General features: G+C 35.1%; 1 protein-coding gene across 2 annotated transcripts in view; it reads left to right on the plus strand.

Moving 5' to 3' along the window:
- Nucleotides 1-17,906, plus strand: part of LOC143922985 (uncharacterized) — a 36,132-nt gene that overhangs the window by 13,190 nt on the left and 5,036 nt on the right. The window contains exons 2-5 of one of the 2 annotated variants that reach the window (XM_077446455.1): nucleotides 12,412-12,843; nucleotides 15,482-15,707; nucleotides 16,520-16,729; nucleotides 16,816-16,977. In XM_077446455.1, coding sequence (XP_077302581.1) covers nucleotides 12,412-12,843; nucleotides 15,482-15,707; nucleotides 16,520-16,729; nucleotides 16,816-16,977 — 1,030 coding nt within the window. The remainder of the gene's footprint in view (nucleotides 1-12,411; nucleotides 12,844-15,481; nucleotides 15,708-16,519; nucleotides 16,730-16,815; nucleotides 16,978-17,906) is intronic. The other variant, XM_077446456.1, reaches the window with a different exon arrangement.

Genomic DNA, 17,906 nt, shown 5'->3' on the forward strand with positions numbered 1-17,906 from the left:
TTTGGTGTTAAATAATCCAATTAATTCTATTCGCATTTTAAAGAAAAACGGGTGACGGGGATTGTATACACATGTACATATGCACGTGTGGTTACCTTACTTTGTTAGGGTTGCCTACTGGGAAAAAAGGGACATTTTTAAAAATATTAATAATTATTAAAGAATCCCAATAAAGATAGCCTCGACATTAAGAACTATATTCGATCCGATGTAGCGTGAGATCTACAAAAACCTAGCATGCTGTCGCATTCGTGCAATATGTTTTAACATTGTAAGGACGTAAAATAATTTCTTTATTTTTTTTTATATAATATTATTACAATATAATTCAATGGAAGGTCTTTAATAATATAACTGTAAGTTTTGCTGTCCATAACATGACGTTGACAATTACTTTTATCGTCTAAAACATATAAATTTTCATTAATAAAAAATATATACGTATTCCATAAATAAATTAATAATATCACCAACTTACGTATTTTATATTAAAATTTTATTAATGTAAATATTTCAAAATACGAAACACGAACTCAAAACTAACAAAAAATAAAAGTCAAATTCTACCGACGCACGAAAAATGTTGTATTTTTGGCCAAAATTCAATGTGAAACTGAAACGAAATGTAATTGGCCATCGCGGATCGAGTGGTGAATGCGGTAGCATCTATATTTTACGTAACTCTCTCGCTACATATATCGGTTCGACTTTATAAATGCTTATTTATTATAAAATAATAGTAAATACTTGTTTAATTATTACAAAATATTAAAAGTCGGCTAAATATAAAAGCATATTTGTCACAAAAGAGATTGAACCAAAGAATTTTGACAAAAAAGAGGCACATTTTATTTTGAAAACAGACCTGTTGGAAACCCTACCTTACGTTTATTATATTTTACGTTTAGTGAAATGTGTGATTAATTTTCTTTCAATATTAATATTACCATTTCAACTGCGATACTTCTTTTATTAATTTTTATACTACCGCAATCCGAAACCACAACCGCAAGATAGTATACTAGAGTTTATGCGATTTTATCCCGTTTTAATTCAATTTAAATCTAAAAACACTGTATTGGAATTCGACGTGTAAGTCAACGATTAAAATAAACATACCGTGCTTCGGTATAAAACGTGCTTCAATATTATGTTGAAATTTTTTTAATTACATTAAATTTCAGTATGACAAAAGTTTTACTACAAATTATTCAATTTTTTTAAACTTATTATTGCTTCAAGGAATATAATTATAAAATATCATGAATATCAAAACGGCAAAATAATATTGAAATATTTTTTCAGTTGACGGGTCTTCAATTTATTACGTACCCCAACTTTTACTTGAAACTTTTCAATATGAAATTTCAATTCCATATATTGAAGGATTTCGGAGAAAAACTTTTGAGAGTCGAGAGTAAATTTCCACTCGAAAAAATAATATTTAAAAATATATACACATTTCAAGTGATTGACAGTACTTGGTTATTCTCATAATACGGAGAAATGGACACAGTATAGGAGGAAAATAACGAAGATTGACGGTTTTTGCTGTCAAGTCACCGTTGGGGGTCAACCGGGTGTGCAAATATGGGTCGCTATCCAATCCGATCCGAGTGCACACGTATTTGCAAAAATAGCAACCTCACCGTTTTCTCATCGCTGTCATCCCTATATATTAATATAAAGACAGACAGAAGCCATGGATATTTTCGCGTCAATTTTTATTCACACTCACAATCTACATACATATTTTAAAATAAAAAGTGATGCATACGACTATCTTCGTGTTTCAAAACCACGTTTTCAAAAAACAATCAGCGATCCATACATTAGAGATAGACAAAATAATACCTTAATGTATTAAAACCTTATATGTAGGTACTCGTACATATAGATAAAATGTACACGTTCAAAAGTAATAGGGTTAAAAACTTTCCTCTACGCGATGCGACAGCTTGACGTTTCACTATAAACTTACTACGAGAGTTAAATACTTTAATGTAATGTTTTTGATCCTGGTTGACGTTAGATTACTCACATACGTTTCAGAACTTTTCGCAAAACAGGATTAAGGATGGCTTTATGAATATGACGGTATTTAAAAATGCTGCTAGACACATGCATAACATAATCCATGTACGGAGATAGTCTCATATTATTTCGGATTCCAATTGTCTTTGAGTTTTTCAACCTTTTTCGGAATATGGATGCACATATGGATGCACGTGCATATATGCAAAAGCTAGACATCCAGTTAAAAAGTTTAGCACCCTCGCATAACATACAAATACCCCTTCACGCTTTATTGTGGAATTCTATTGCATTACTTCTCCTTGAACATCTTTGAAGGTTCGGATGTCTCGACAGTGCAACTATCTCGAGTGTATTTTTCCGTTCACCAGCAACTTCAAAGTGGAGTTTGTCGCGCAAAAATGTTTTCTGTCAGGTGTACGATATATAAGTGGTTTTGAAAAGACTCGAATTGCATCTACTGGGGATACCAAACAAACTTAGATACATTGTTGGAGGTTTGCTACAAATGGTTGCAAACCAAACGGCTGCATTCTCATTTCGATTGAATTTTGACTGTTTGAATTTCAGCATGTACCAAATACTAGACATTCATGGGGTTGCGCAGATGACATTTCGATGTACATATTATACATTGATAATTGGCAATTCTTAAAATTGAGTTGGATCTTTCTGGCAAGTTTAAAATGGCAAAAGCCGAGACAAAAGTATGAAATGAGCATGCGGCCGCGTGGTTTGAAACCATTTGTAGTGGAGCGATTTTCGGACATAATCTACGATTTTTTGGCATTTCTAACATGTTGAGGTACATACATACAACTAAAAATAAGGTTCGGTGATTATTGGTCACAAGGCGCTCGTCCAAAGTTCACTAAAATCTCTATAACGGAACATCTGGCAGCCGAAAAGTCCATCATACTAACGATAACTATCATATTAACGAGAATTCGAGTGCCAAATATGCCGTATTTGCGATTTTAATGGTAAAAATTGTCTTTTGGGCGGTCGCAATGTGCGTAATAATCCAATTACATCCGAAAAAATACACGATGAAAAATTTTCATATCAAGCTTTACCATTTAACTATAATATGTACATATAGTATGAGCCAGCCTTTTTTCAACTTTTTTTGGACCGTGGCCCCCCTTTTTGCGTTTATTATTTATCTGTGCCTCCACCCATATTTTCTCGGGAGTACATATTATATAAACTTTATTTTATAATTAGAAATTTGAACTTACATACGTAATATTTTTTCAAACATAATAAATTGTGCCTGATATGACAAAATATTCAACATAATAAATATACTTGTGGCTGATGTAAACTAGCGAATTTATTTATGTCTGACTCAAATGCTGTTAGTGAGATACGGAGATAGCCACTTTGTACAACATCGAGCCTTTGAGGGGAAATGCACAACTCGACTAAATCGAGTTTCGGAGAGATACGAAATAAGGAAATGCAGAAATGCAGTAAATAAGGAAATGAAATAAGGCAATGTAGAAATGCTGTAAATAAGGAAATGTGGTGAAATATAAACTTGCGTTCTCTCAAAGCTGCGGAAATATGTATACTAGCTATTTCAGTGCCGATCCAAAAATAATCTTTATTTAGTTTAAATCTTACTTGTGCATTCATATTATCAATTGCATTCACACTAAATGGATCAATCATTAAATCTAACTTGCATATCCTCATGAAGCTGCTTCAAATTTTCAATATACCTATGTATATATGTACATATGTGTGTAAAGATCATCATCTTGTAGAATTATTCATAAGAAATAACAGCCAATGATGGAAATTGTGTTAATCCACGTCGTCCAATATTAATTTTGAAAACATTTAAGTTTGATGAAAAATAAAACAATAAAGAAAGAAAGTTTGATGACAAATAAAACATTTAAGCTCTTCTATCGATATTATTTAAATATAAAATTTTATAATTTCATTCTAACTGTGCCTCCCCTAGAGCTTTTTATGCCTCCTCAAAAGTAGAATTTTGGTTTGTGGACTCAGGTTTAGAAACGCTGGTATAAGCGACCCGGTTAACCCATTTAAACGAAAACAAAAAATAATGTGGCCAGAACACTATCCCAATAAACATGTTTCAATAGAAAATAGTCAATATAAAATAGTATTAACAGTGGGAAAAAATCCCAAGTGAAAATACATACTTTTGACTTTTGCTTTGAACTGGACGAATACTTAGAGATATTTGAAAGCTGAAAAGTACTACAAATGAAAGATAAAATACTCGGCTATAAATTCCAATATTCATTTTGAACAGTAAATTGACAGATTTTGATACATCGACCGAACAACACGAAGATATAGAAAAATCACGCGATTTAAAAAACACATACGTATATTATATCTCCGAATCTCGAGCCAATCAACATTTTTTATTACCAGATTCGTGTTCACTGGGCATAGATCTATAAGAAAAGTAATATTTCGTCTCTGAACCATTTTAAACAATTACTATTTTAAAACCATTTTTATCCGCGAGCTATTTGCACGGGATACCGGGAGCTATTTGCACGGCTAATAATGTTAATTGGTATGTCTGCAGGGGATACGTGTCCGGATACCAAGCTACCCAAGAGGATTTTTCTTCTCTTTATCAAATGGAGTGTTTGTAATTGCATTGAAACGTTCGGTTAGTCATTTAATAATGCATGAATACCAGCGCACTCTATCGGCAGACTAATTGTACGTCTACGAGAAACTTTGTAATTGGTCAAGAAATCGAACGGTTTGCACAATAAATTGTTAATAGGCGACATGTAGTCAGTTTGAAGACATTAATCGTCGGATTTTTGCCGCCCCAACCTGCATTATGAAATCGTCACCGTGTTTGTAAAGTGCAATTTCAAGCTTCAAAGTCTTGCATTTTTTAATAGTAGAAATGCGGGCAGGCTATTGCTTATTGCTTAAATATTCAACATACATACATAGTTCAAAGAATCAATGCGGGCTCGAAGGAGAGTGACGTTAATCCTTAACCCCTTAGCGAAATTCAAATTGTGGTATCGCGTGAACCCCACATATACATACATATATGAAGATATGTACATACGTATGTGATACATTTACCGTCTCCTCAATTATTCACATTATCAACTTTCCGATGGCGTAAAATGGCCCCGCACGATTGACGTGCGCTGTATGCGTTTAATTAGATAAACATTGCAAATGCAAACTCGCACAAAGGCACACGTCATCTCGACAAAATGCATTGCGAATTTGCGGATTTGAATGTGAAAGACGAAAAGTCGTCATCACAAAGGAGTTCAGGTGTTGTTTTCGTTCCACGTTGCGAAACAATAGCCGAGAAAAACAAAAGGAGCGTGTGTATTGAAGACGAGACGAAGCGTGAAAGGTAGCGCATTAAATGCCAAGTGTCATCGAAATTTACAACGAATTTGAGATAGTCGTCTTTAAAGTGGAAAGTGGTTGTTATTCGAGAATAGGTTGCTTTGAAAGTTTTGTTTGAAATTCTTCATCGACGTATGTATATACAACTTATTTGCGGACGGGTGTGGTGTGGTTATTTGCAAAGCTGAAATATTGCATGAAACTAAAGGTACAAAGAGATGATGTTAGTTTGGCAGAAAGTTAGGTGACTGTAACAATAGGTAAACAAACGCGTCGATGAAGATGCAGTGAGCGACCTGCCCTTTATAAGCAGGTACTTAGGCCATATGAAGGCATTATCGACGGCTATCCTTAATCACCATTGAAGTTAATGTATAGAATAGTCATTCCTAACAAAAGTATCGCTTAAAAGCGAGCCATCGAAGAGAGAGACGGAATGTCAGAAGAGAGACAAAAGAGTGAGGAAAAAAAATTCGTGGAAGTGATCGTCCCTTATCGTCCCTTGACGTTCAGGGACGCACGGGCACATACATATGTTCGGACTTTGTCGAACTAATACTACCACACAATTTCACTAGTAGAGCCTACTGCTACAGAGTTTAACAATCAACTGGGCAAAACAGCCGAAATCTCCGTTCACACGGAGTTTTTGTAGCAACATTTTTGGAAGCTAAGAGCGCTTCTACCCATTCTACTTCAATGTTAATCACCCAATAAATGGTGTGAAGCGACTTTGGCCTTTCATTTGGATCCTCCACCCACCCCTACGCAACAATATTTTTAGTTCAGTGTTATTAGATATTGTTATATTAAATTTTTATAATGTATTATCAATAGAGCTCGGAATCTGAAGCGGCCGGAAACGTGCCGCCTATTGTTCAATTGTTGTAAATGCTTTGTAAAAAAGGTTCGGCAAACCTTTAAGAGGGCTGGACAGTAGCGCCTTGTCCATACTATACTTCTCCCTTCCTCAATTATGGAACTAGAGAAATTATTTTTTAATATGCTATGGATATCCACCATTGGGGTGCTTCTATCGTTTTATTTTTTGATTAATTATTTTTTATATGAGCTAGGAGTCGCCAAACATCTATAAAATCGCCTCTTTTTTACACCCACGAAACGAGTCCAGCGTGCTTATTTAACGGTCGATTTAAAAAAAAATACGCCGATAGATGCACAGAAAGTATCTTTCTCATACCGATGATGAATTTTTTTTTAAAAATTGGTCCAGTTTTGGAGAAGAAAATAGTAGAATACGAAACCTCGATTTTGTCAATTTAAAATACGTTTTATCTGGTCGAAGCGCAACTGTCGCATTCACTCAATATATATATATTGATATATATTGTCGCATTCACTCAATATATACATACACTCAATATATATATCGAAGAAAGGAACGGTAACAAAATTAAGGTTTCGGGTGTACAGCCCTCTTAACAATGCATTTACAATCTTTGAACAATAAACAGCCCCTTCAAATTCCGTTGCTCTAGTTATGAATGCGTCTCATTGGCAATTTTCCCCGTCCCAATAGGATATTGCTAAATCATAGCGACATAGTAGGTATACCCGAATTGTGGCTTTAATCAAAATAGTTTACCATTGTCATGAATCTGATCGTCAGAAATAAAATATACTAAAATAGAAGAAATTTAGGTCAAAACGTCAACAGGTGAACAGTTCAATATAAGGCTTTCAATCCTTCACCTCAATCCCCACTCCCTCCTATCTCGTTACTGATTAATGTTTGCTGGTTGCAACCTGACATTTTCAATATCCGGATATAACAGGTGTCCACGAAGGCACTGAGGTAATTCAATCGACTCTATAATGGCACGATAGCCTAGTTACATTATATAATATCTCCAGTGTAGTAATTGAATATTGCTCGGATGCTCAAGCACGAAACTCTCTGCTTTAAAATTTATAAGGAACGTCGAACGGTTTATTAATTCAATATTACGTATTCCCGTTATATAGACTGGTGTAATATGATTATTTAAAATTGAGTTATGAATAGCGTCGAGTGCCATATTTCATGAACCATATTGAACCAGATAAAACAAAGTCTTGCAATTTCAAGCCTCGAATACATTCGAACTTTAATTACTGCATACAGATGATTTTTTTCACTATTCAACAGAACTAGCAAATTCTATAAATTGTAATTATTTATTTATTTGTTTTAACATTTTTAACAGAAACTTACAGCTGATACAAAAATAATAAAATGAATAGTCATTTACGAGTTTCTTCAGATAGTATGAAACATCTGAGTAAAGTAGAACTACATAGCTAGGAAGGTTTGCTAAATAAAATGCTGCAATTATTTATTTCATTTTTTTATATTTATTATGTGATTTTTTACTAGCACTTGTCGCTTTGTGATGGAAAGCGAGTGATTTTATTTCTCCAAATATACTGAATGCAGAGTCCTTATATTTTATTTCAATCGAAAATGTACGTAAATTCGCCTTTACGGATCGCTCCAAAGCGACGAGTCTACAATACAGATACAATAGAATAATACAAACAATACAAGCATTTTATACAATGCGAATTCATACAAACAACATCCACAGTAACATCTACGGAGGGATTTGTGCCGTTTTTTACAGAAATTGTCGAATCTTAAGACGTTGAATAACTTGAGATTTGCAAGAGAGATTTAAAAGGAGATGTCAATTTACGGGAACCGTTTCAATGAAAATCAGAAAAATTGGCAAACTCTGATAGGAAACGATCGACTTGGAGTCATAAACCAAAGTCCTAGTGGGAATCGAACCGTTACCACTCTGCTTGAAAGTATAATATGCTAACCACTAGTCCACGCTGCTGGTTAATTATTATTCTTATTATGTATTCCTCATCAAAACCGCTATGATTCGAATAATGCCATTACGAAATAAAAGCTTATTTTCACGGGAAGCCCCTTGTAGACGTGCGTCATAGATGCGAGAATTCAGTACGCGCCGCGCTACATGATATCCACCTTGGAATGGCGGCTCTGCTTCAGCCGTCCTGTTTTTTTCATTTATTACACTTATTTTATACTATTCATTCGATTACGATTCGATTCGATTACACCTAATTCGATTTTACAAGAATGAATAAAAAATGAAACTGTTCGGAGCAAAACTTTTGCCATTTACTAACGACGCAAAAGTTCACGTATGTACATAATATATTTCTCGTTGGTAAAACACAGAGCGAACTTGTTATTTCTTTTGTATTTGGCAAACAAAATAAAGTTTGTACCCCGTTTGTCGATACCTTCAATTAAATATTTATTTGCAAGACTCGCAGACTGTCTATTCAAATATTAAATTGCCAATTAAGGGCAAACTGTTCGTTGAGTTATCTGAATTTAATTGTTTCCTTTTGATAGTTGGTTATTATTTAGTCAGTATAGCAATGGGAGTTCGACACGTGCAAATGATAATGATGAAATATTTTAATATAAGACATTTCACATTTCACAATACAAATATGCGCCTTGTGACACGTCTTATACTAAATATTATATCAAGTTTTTTACTGCTAGAATCCATTTATTCTATTCAAATTCTATCAAAAGTCATGTTGCCACAATCCGCTCTGTGAAGGCACTTAGGGAAAACGCATATAATGCCCCAGGGTCGCGCCTACCATATGTACAAATGTGTGCAACGCACATAGGCGGCCAAAAGTAATGAGTCGAAAAATGATATATACCTTAAAAAATACGAAACAAGACATCGTACTTTTTAAAATGCATTTAACTGCTTGTCTTGTTGTATACTTTTGGATTGCTGTTGCAAGTTACAACTATAATTCGGGATGGCAGGTATAGCTTCGGTCCGCACAGAGCTATAAAGTCTTTTATTTTCTATTATCTTTGCAACTGCCAGATGTATTTCTTCAAGGATGTATTGGTTGGTCATCGAAAGAATGTAGGATTGGCGGTAAAAACACTATATTTTCATGAATGAACTTGAAACGTCCAGTGTTTCTTGTCGTCTGGTCCTGTTCAGAGCTAAACGTTTTGGTTTGCTGTCTGATTTTCAGGTTATTTTTAATATGATAAAAAATTTTCAACACTATATTTCTCACACAATTAGTTTTTTTTTTATTAAAATGACTTATACAAATGCTAATAAAATGAAAGAGTGGCCGATTTAAATTTGCACACGGGTGACTGGTCTCCTAGGCGCGGCCCTGTGCTGTCCATTTTACCTCACATCAACCAATAGCATTTCGTACGTACAATATTCTATTGCAGAGCCACGTAACCTTCTATACACTTCTACGTGTGCTGCGGCACTCACGTTGCGATGCTCTGTTCTATTGTATATATTACAGTGAAAGCATATTTCAAGTGAAAATATATTTTCGCAAATTCAAGCAGTGAAAATGTATCAAACAATGAATTTACAACGTTTAACTCTATAAATTTAACCCTAACAGCCCAATCTTAAATGAATAGAGCCAAACCTTACTTAACCTAACCTATCCTAACCCTTAAATAATACCAAAGCTAGCAATATAATCTTAAATGAATAAAACCAACCCTGAAAATGTAAATGGTTATGATTTCACTGAAACGTTACTGAAAATATATTTTCACTGTGACATATAGGTATATACGAAATGCTATTGGTCGAGAGGTGGCGAAGAAGATAATTTGGAATACTATTTCATAGTACTACGTTATTACTACTACGACATTTTTTTTAACAGTCTACCTTTAATTCTCACCCTCCTGATTAGCGCCTGGTGATTCGGCTACTAATTATTTATAAACGTCCATAAAATTCCTTATGTAAGAAACGAACCTGCTGAAAAATATATAGACACGTTTAGACGAGGAGAGTTTCGTGTTACGTGATGGGCGAGGCCACGTATCCTTAAATAGCTTCACTAACTTGTAATTAATTGAATAACCACTTCAGACGTCCCATTTCATTACGTTTATTTTTATATATGGCATCATTCGACGAAAGAAGCCTCCTTCAAACAGTTCATACCCGAAAAACTTTAAACTAGGTTAGGTCGGTGTGTGCGTACACAAACGTGTTATATATTTTTCATCATTATGTACTACGAATTGAGAAACGTGAAACGTTAATAAATACAATACACAATAAATAAATAATTAATACGAACCCATTTAAGAAATACGGATTATATTCTAGCATTATCAAGCATTCGCCCGAACATTTAACGTCGAGCGTGTAGATCAGTGGTCGCCACGCGGGCTCTTTTTAGGCGTAGTTCATTCTTCCAGTATTATTCTATTGCCCTATTTTTTCTATAGATGCAATTGACCGGGGTTTTCTATATAAAATATTATAGTAACAAAATAAACCAATAACAATGTAAATATTTTCGTATTTAATATTAGAATAGATAAGATTCGTCTTTTCCTTTTTTACTATTTACTTTTTTTTTAACTATTCGACTCCTTTGAGAGTATTATTTTTACAAGGTTTTAATTCGTTTTACTTTCACATTGTTTTGGACAAACCTCCTAAAACTCTTCCGATCGCTTTGAAACTTTGCCGTTTTGAGAGGTTTGGCCCCCCGATAGAGTTTTTAATTGTTTCTAATTACATAGTTGATAGTGAAATATACATAGACATGTTTAAAAATTCTAAAATTTTGGACACAGTGACAGCTGACTCGTTTCCAAGGGCCGGTAGCATTGTTTGTTTGACTTTCCGCCCCCCACTCGTTTTGTCAGATTTCAATTGTTTAAAGGTCTATAACTTTATCTTCTTCGCACTATATCTTATATCATTTGCATTATAGGCTCTAATTTTATTTCATATGTAGTTTTACTACACTAATAGATATATTATATAATGAATGACAAAATGTTTATATGTATTATAATGCTGTTAAACATGTGTGTTACGACCAAATTCAGCCTCTAGATTTTGGGTTCTCTTTAAAACTTGTTTATCCTTTAAAATTATTTTAATATTAATATTTAAATCTTTCAAAGCAAGACAAACAACAAAACAAAATATATTTGCGAGATAACATTTTTTTTCTGGGAAAAATCGACGTGCTTATACCTGACAGTGTTCTAAAGAATTTCAATTTTATATTTTTGTCGGTTTAGTATTTTAATTCAAATTCATAATAATACATTAAACAACGTGGATAGTCTCGTTCAAACCCCGGGGGGGGGGGGGGGCTGACCCCCCCCCCAAATGACGCCCTTTAGATTAAAGTATTTATCTAACATTATTTCCATACAAAAATAGTCACAATGAACGGGCATAGCCGGTACTAATCTAATATATAATTTAGAAAACGACTTTGTAAGTATGTAAGAAAATATGTAATGTTGGTTGGGAGCTTCGTAAACAAAACAGAGTTTTTATGCCGACAATTCAATTGGTTGAATATTATATTTTTTTCAATTCAAATAAATTTAATAAAAAAACAAATGAATATTTACTATTAGATTCGCCATGTTCACGCAGTTTATATTGCAAATACTGAGCGAAGCCGGGTAAAACAACTAGTATACCACAAGTATACATTGCAGCTATTTATTTTTAAAAGATGCGAGAACACTGTCGATTTTTTGACTGGTATTCGTCCTTTATAAGTAATGGTAGGACCGGAAGCGTGCCGTTTTTGTTTATTGTTCGCCGTGCATTGTTCATTTTTATGATGAACCTTTTTTTTTGCACTCTAGCTTAGTAGTTTACTCTATTTCCTGGAAAATAGACCCATAACGCCTTGTAACGTCCTGGAAAAAGCACACTTCTGGTCCTACCTCTATTTATAAGTTGAAAAAAAGGTTCACGCCTGAAAAGAGCCCACGTGGCGAGCACTTATGTAGATGGCCACTCGCCGCGCCTCGGTCGAAGACACCTGAGATATTTAAATAGCGATCGCACAATTGTCTGCCTGGTGGTTGGCTCTTGTGAATGAATGAATTGTAAGTTGTAGCAATTTTCCTTTGACATTTAAAGTTTGCCTTTGTTTCAGACATAGGTGGCCCGTCTGACGAATACACAATGCAAGAGCTGAAGGAGCTGTTTAAAAGCGGAGAGTACTTACCTTTCGACGCCAAGGACGTGGAGTATGAAGGGGGTCAGATGCCTCCTTATTATGGGACTCAGCCGCAGGAAAAAGGGTCTGCGCCCCCGTTGGACGAGCATTCACCCCCTGACCCGAACCCAGCCCCAGCCCCGGTCCCAGCCCCTGCCCGAGACTTCAAGAGACACTTGAACACCAAGAATAAACTGTTCTTTCGCGAGAACAAATCTCCATCAGATCGGCAGGGGTATTCCGAAGAGCCTGAGTTTTATTACAATATGAAACGTCAAGAGGGCCCGGAGACAAAGACGCCATTCGCGGTGCCACCTGTTGATCCCAGGTACTATCAACAGGTACCCAGCGCCACCGACAACAAGGCCGGTGAGTCATACAAGTGTTTTATTTACCTACATACATACACCCACTACCTTATTCTACTCGGGATTTTTAGTCGACCTTTTCTGAAATATACACGAATATGTATTCAGTGCCGAAAATAACTTTTTCCACCCGTAAAAGATTTCAGTTTTTTTTTAGAAATAATAATACACACGTAAATACATGTTTTTGAGGTGAAAATTCTATGCGGACTTCTATCGCTTTAATGTGAATATTTCGCAAAGCTCAATTCCGAACATTGTCGTATCCATCATTGTTAATATAATATTATATTTCAGTAAAAGCCGAGTTTACGGACGAAGCGAACCTTCTCGGTTCGCTTGTCATTGGCTATTGTGAGTAGTCACCGGACCCAGAAGGTGCCGCGTCTTGTCCAAAGTTTGTAAATGCATTGTTAAAGGTTTGCCGAACCTTTTTTACAAAAGATTTACAACAATGGAACAATCGATAACACTGGGACTATCCTACCTCTAATTGTGAGAGTACTCGAGTATTGCCGTGCCGTGATTAAAACAGTGCGCAATTATTACACGTACCTATGTATACATTATTATACGTACATATACAGTTTACCAACAACAAGACATTTACCGATATAATTATTACGCCTTTAAAACGAAAATTGACGCCTTTTGAACTAAGCATATTTTTGAATTCAAATTATAAAAATAAAAATATTGTATTTATACGTAAAATATCGGCTTTTATACGTAACATATAATTTATATAAATTGGTAAATGTCTTGTTGTTGGTATACTGTACAGGGGTGCAACTCACGGGATCGAATTAGAAATGCATGAAAAACCAAATATCGGTAAGCAAAGATCGAAAATCGAAAGATAAAAAAAGGGTGCATGGTAAACGGTACATCCTCACTTAATTTGCGCGAGCAGGATACAACAGGAACAAGAGGAACAGGCTTTTCCTCCCGTATTCTGCGTGCGCACATTAATACGGGAGGAAAAGCCTGTTCCTCTTGTTCCTGTTGTATCCTGATCGCGCAAATTAAGTGAGGATGCACGCGAGTATGTACCGTTTACCATGCTCCCTTTTTTTTTGATCTTTCGATTTTCGATCTTTGCCTTCCGATATTTGGTTTTTCGTGCATTTCTAATTCGATCCCGTGGGGTAGACCCACTGTACAGGTACCTATAATAATTAGATGTAGGACCGGAAGCGTGCTTTTTCCAGGAAACAGGGCGTTTTCGGTCTATTTTCCAGGAAACAGGGCAAACTACAAAGCTAGACAGCATAAAAAAGGTTCATCATAAAAATGAACAAAGCACGACGAACAATTAACAATGAATTGCGCAAAGTAGGTCCGCTCTTTAATAATAATGAATAGGTACTACTAATAGATAACTCACACAGCAGCCAATGAAAGTCCAGAACATGGCGTTGACAATTACTTTTACCGTCTAAAAAATATAAATTTCCATTAATATAAAATATATAAGTATTCTGTAAATAAATTAATAATATCAGAAACTTACGTATTTTATATTAAAATTTTATTTATGAATATATGTATTTCAAAACACGAAACACAAACTCAAAACTAACAAAAAATTGAAATCAAATTATACGCACGAGCAATGTTGTATTTCTTGTCCAAAATGCAATGCGAAACTGAAACGAAATGTAACTGGCCGTCGCGGGTCGAGTGTGAGGTGAATACGATAACATCTACATACATTTTTCGTAAAACTCATGCTAGATCAGTTCCACTCATTGATGTATAATACACTAGATGGGCCCTGACGTGTGATTTTGGTCGGAGATCTTGTCTTCACTAACTGAGGGGTGCGGGGGGGTTTAACTAGCGGGGAAGTTGGGTTTTTTTCCCTACGACGCAGCGGTACTTACCTACCCACTGAGAGAAACTGTGCATGCGCCATGTATTTTGCATGCGCCAAAAGGGAGACCAGTATAAAACGTAAGGGCGGATCTAGTGTATTATACATCAATGGTTCCACTACAAGATAATATTTAAATCTTTGCTATATATATATATATATATATATATATATATATATATATATATATATATATATATATATATATATATATATATATTTAATAGCCACCACAATTCCAAAGAGGAGTCACTTTTGTAAACTAAATGCTAAAATCGTCCCCGTTTGGATCCTGAAGCAAATTATTCCGACGAGGACCCAAAACTACTATACGTATTATATACTGCATACCTAATTACGTATCAATACCCGTCAACATACCGGCCCGAAGTTGAATAATCGAGTTATATTTGTTTGTACATAAATGATTGATTGCATGCAGATGCCTATCCCATTATACAGGTTGCAATTGTAATCGGCCTTTCGAAATCGATTTTGTTATCCTTTCGGAATCAAATGACGCAATGTGCGTAATATAACGCTAAAAAAATCAATATGTTTCAACAGCATCGTCCTTGCTGTATACACACAAACATGCATATATGTACTTTGGTGCGGTCTTTTTTTTTTGTTGTCTAAATTTGCAAAAACCATTAAAGGCGTGACCATTAAATCATCTTATTTGGATCAATCCACATACATAGCATGTACCTATGTATGTATATATATAATCCAAAGTGTCATTTTTTACGTTTTTATGTAGAGTTGAAGCGTGCTGTCAACGAAAAACTCCGCTCTCGATTTGATTTGGAAGAGAAAGACGTCAACTACTATGACGAGAGAAGCTCTGGAGATGCTAACGATCCTCAAGAATATGAGAATGCTTTTGAAGAGCCTCGCCAACATAGGCAGAATCCAAATTTGGCCGCTACCAAGATCAACAAAATGATATATCCAGCTGAAGTTGGATCGGAATCCAATTCACAACGGTAAGAAATTACGACCAAGTGGTGTTGTGCAAGGAGTTGATACACATATTAAAATAAAGCAATTTTGTTATAGTTATTTTTATTTTAAAGTTAATTTAATGGCGCGCGCGCGTATTAATACAAAAAGGTCGAGCATTCAAAAAAATACGAGCGCGTGCAGATCGAACACAGGACCGACACATTTTTTTTTTTTTTTTTTTTTGATTTAATAACTTATGATGATATTTCATCGGCCACAACACTAGTAAATATATATATAATATAAGACGTATTGAAGTGACCAAATATGTCAATTGGCACCTGAACTTTTGTTTTTTAATAGTGAATCACACCTGAAATGTTTTATTTGCACAGTGAGTCACGCCACTCTAGATACTGGCATTTTACGTATGACTCCTATAGCGGTCATCAGCAGTCTTCGGCGGTGGAGCGTGGGAGTTTTGGGGCTATTTTCCAGGAAAGAGGGCAAACTACAAAGCTAGAGAGCAAAATAAAAAGGTTCACCAATAAAAATGAACAATTTATACGGCGCAGGGTCGCGCTGAAGCTTACTCATCATTAAGGCTCGGCGCGACCCGGTGCTATTTAGACAAAAAATGGGTTCATCATTTTTTTTTGCTCTCTAGCATTGTATTTAATTGTAATAGACAATGGTCAACCCATTTTTTGTCACGATAGCGCTGGATCGCTAATACGCTCGAAATGATGAATGAATGTGTGTCTACGTCTACGATTAAAAAGAAGTTGAATCAACCAAAGTAACCAAATCATTATAGAACTCAAAGTAAATGTGCTTATATATGTATTTCAAGGGGTCCGACCATCACTCGGTTGAATATAGAGCGGGACATTCCGACCTCGTTGGTTCCAACATCCCATCGTCATCAATACGTGATCCAGCAAGCTCTGAAGAACAATCCAGGATATTATCAGGACTCCAATGTATACCTCTTTGCTATGATCGCTGGAATCGGAGCTGCTGTCACGGTCGCCGTTACAGCTTTTATCGTAGGATGGTACACGTTAGTCACGAAAAGTTCTAGAAACATCCACTATAGTCGCTTCCATGCCTTGAGGTCTGATCTTGCTGACCCAACCATTGTTTCAGGATGCGCAAGAAGTCGAAGGCCGCGAACGACGTGGAGTATCCAGCATATGGAGTGACTGGACCCAATCCAGAGGTGACACCTTCTGGAGATCGCCAATTGGCTCATTCGGCACAGATGTATCATTATCAGCATCAAAAGCAGCAGATAATTGCTATGGAGAGGTTAGAATCGTTTCGGAAAAAAGAAAATAAATCTTATATACACCACCAAATTAAACTTGTCGCACTTTATTAACTATATACTTTGCAATTGTTTGCGATTATAATGTTTCATATAATGCTGTGTATGCCTGTTTTTTTTTTTTGTATATAAAATAATGTTTATATTTTTGTTTGTTCGTAATGCAAAACCATAGCTTTCGACTTTGGTATAGTGTGTATATATTTCATAGTACTTTAACTTCGACCATTTGAAGGTTTTTTCTTTAACTTTCACCCATCTGAGTAACGCCAGGCATCACCGGGCATCGCCGGCTAGAATATTATAACTAGACACCGGACCCAGAAGGTGCCGCGTATTGTTCAAAGGTTATAAATGCATTGTTAAAGGTTTGCCGAACCTTTTTTACAAAGGATTTACAACAATGGAACAAATCCGGTGTTTAATTATAACAGTTCAATTAACTGGGATTGCTTATCTGGTTGAAATTTGAAAAAAAAAAGTGAAAAACAAAACGTTGGACTAGATTATGGTGATAAAAAGTATGTCAAATTTGTTGGTATCAAATGGTAAAATGTGGATTTGCATTGCGAATATGAACAAGTATTCATCTATGTATTAGTTCGTTTAGTTTTCAGTTGAGCGATAAATAACATCATGATTTTTATTAATAAAATTTAGTTACCTGACTTTTTTACAAAAAAAAAAAATTATCGAATGCGGCGTATTTTTTTTATATACATTTCGAATAAAATCAATTTTTAATGCGGTTTAAGAAATTCATTTATTACACTTTTAATGGCGTATTAATTTGTCATGGTGATAGATGGATGTTATAATAAAATTTGCTTTTTATGAAAATTTTCAAATAGCAAATATGTTCAAAAAATTTTGCAGGCGGCGCATTTATTTTTAATTTCACAACAGAATT

The sequence above is a fragment of the Arctopsyche grandis genome, chromosome 2, assembly GCF_051622035.1.
Source record: "Arctopsyche grandis isolate Sample6627 chromosome 2, ASM5162203v2, whole genome shotgun sequence".
Taxonomy (NCBI): domain Eukaryota; kingdom Metazoa; phylum Arthropoda; class Insecta; order Trichoptera; family Hydropsychidae; genus Arctopsyche; species Arctopsyche grandis.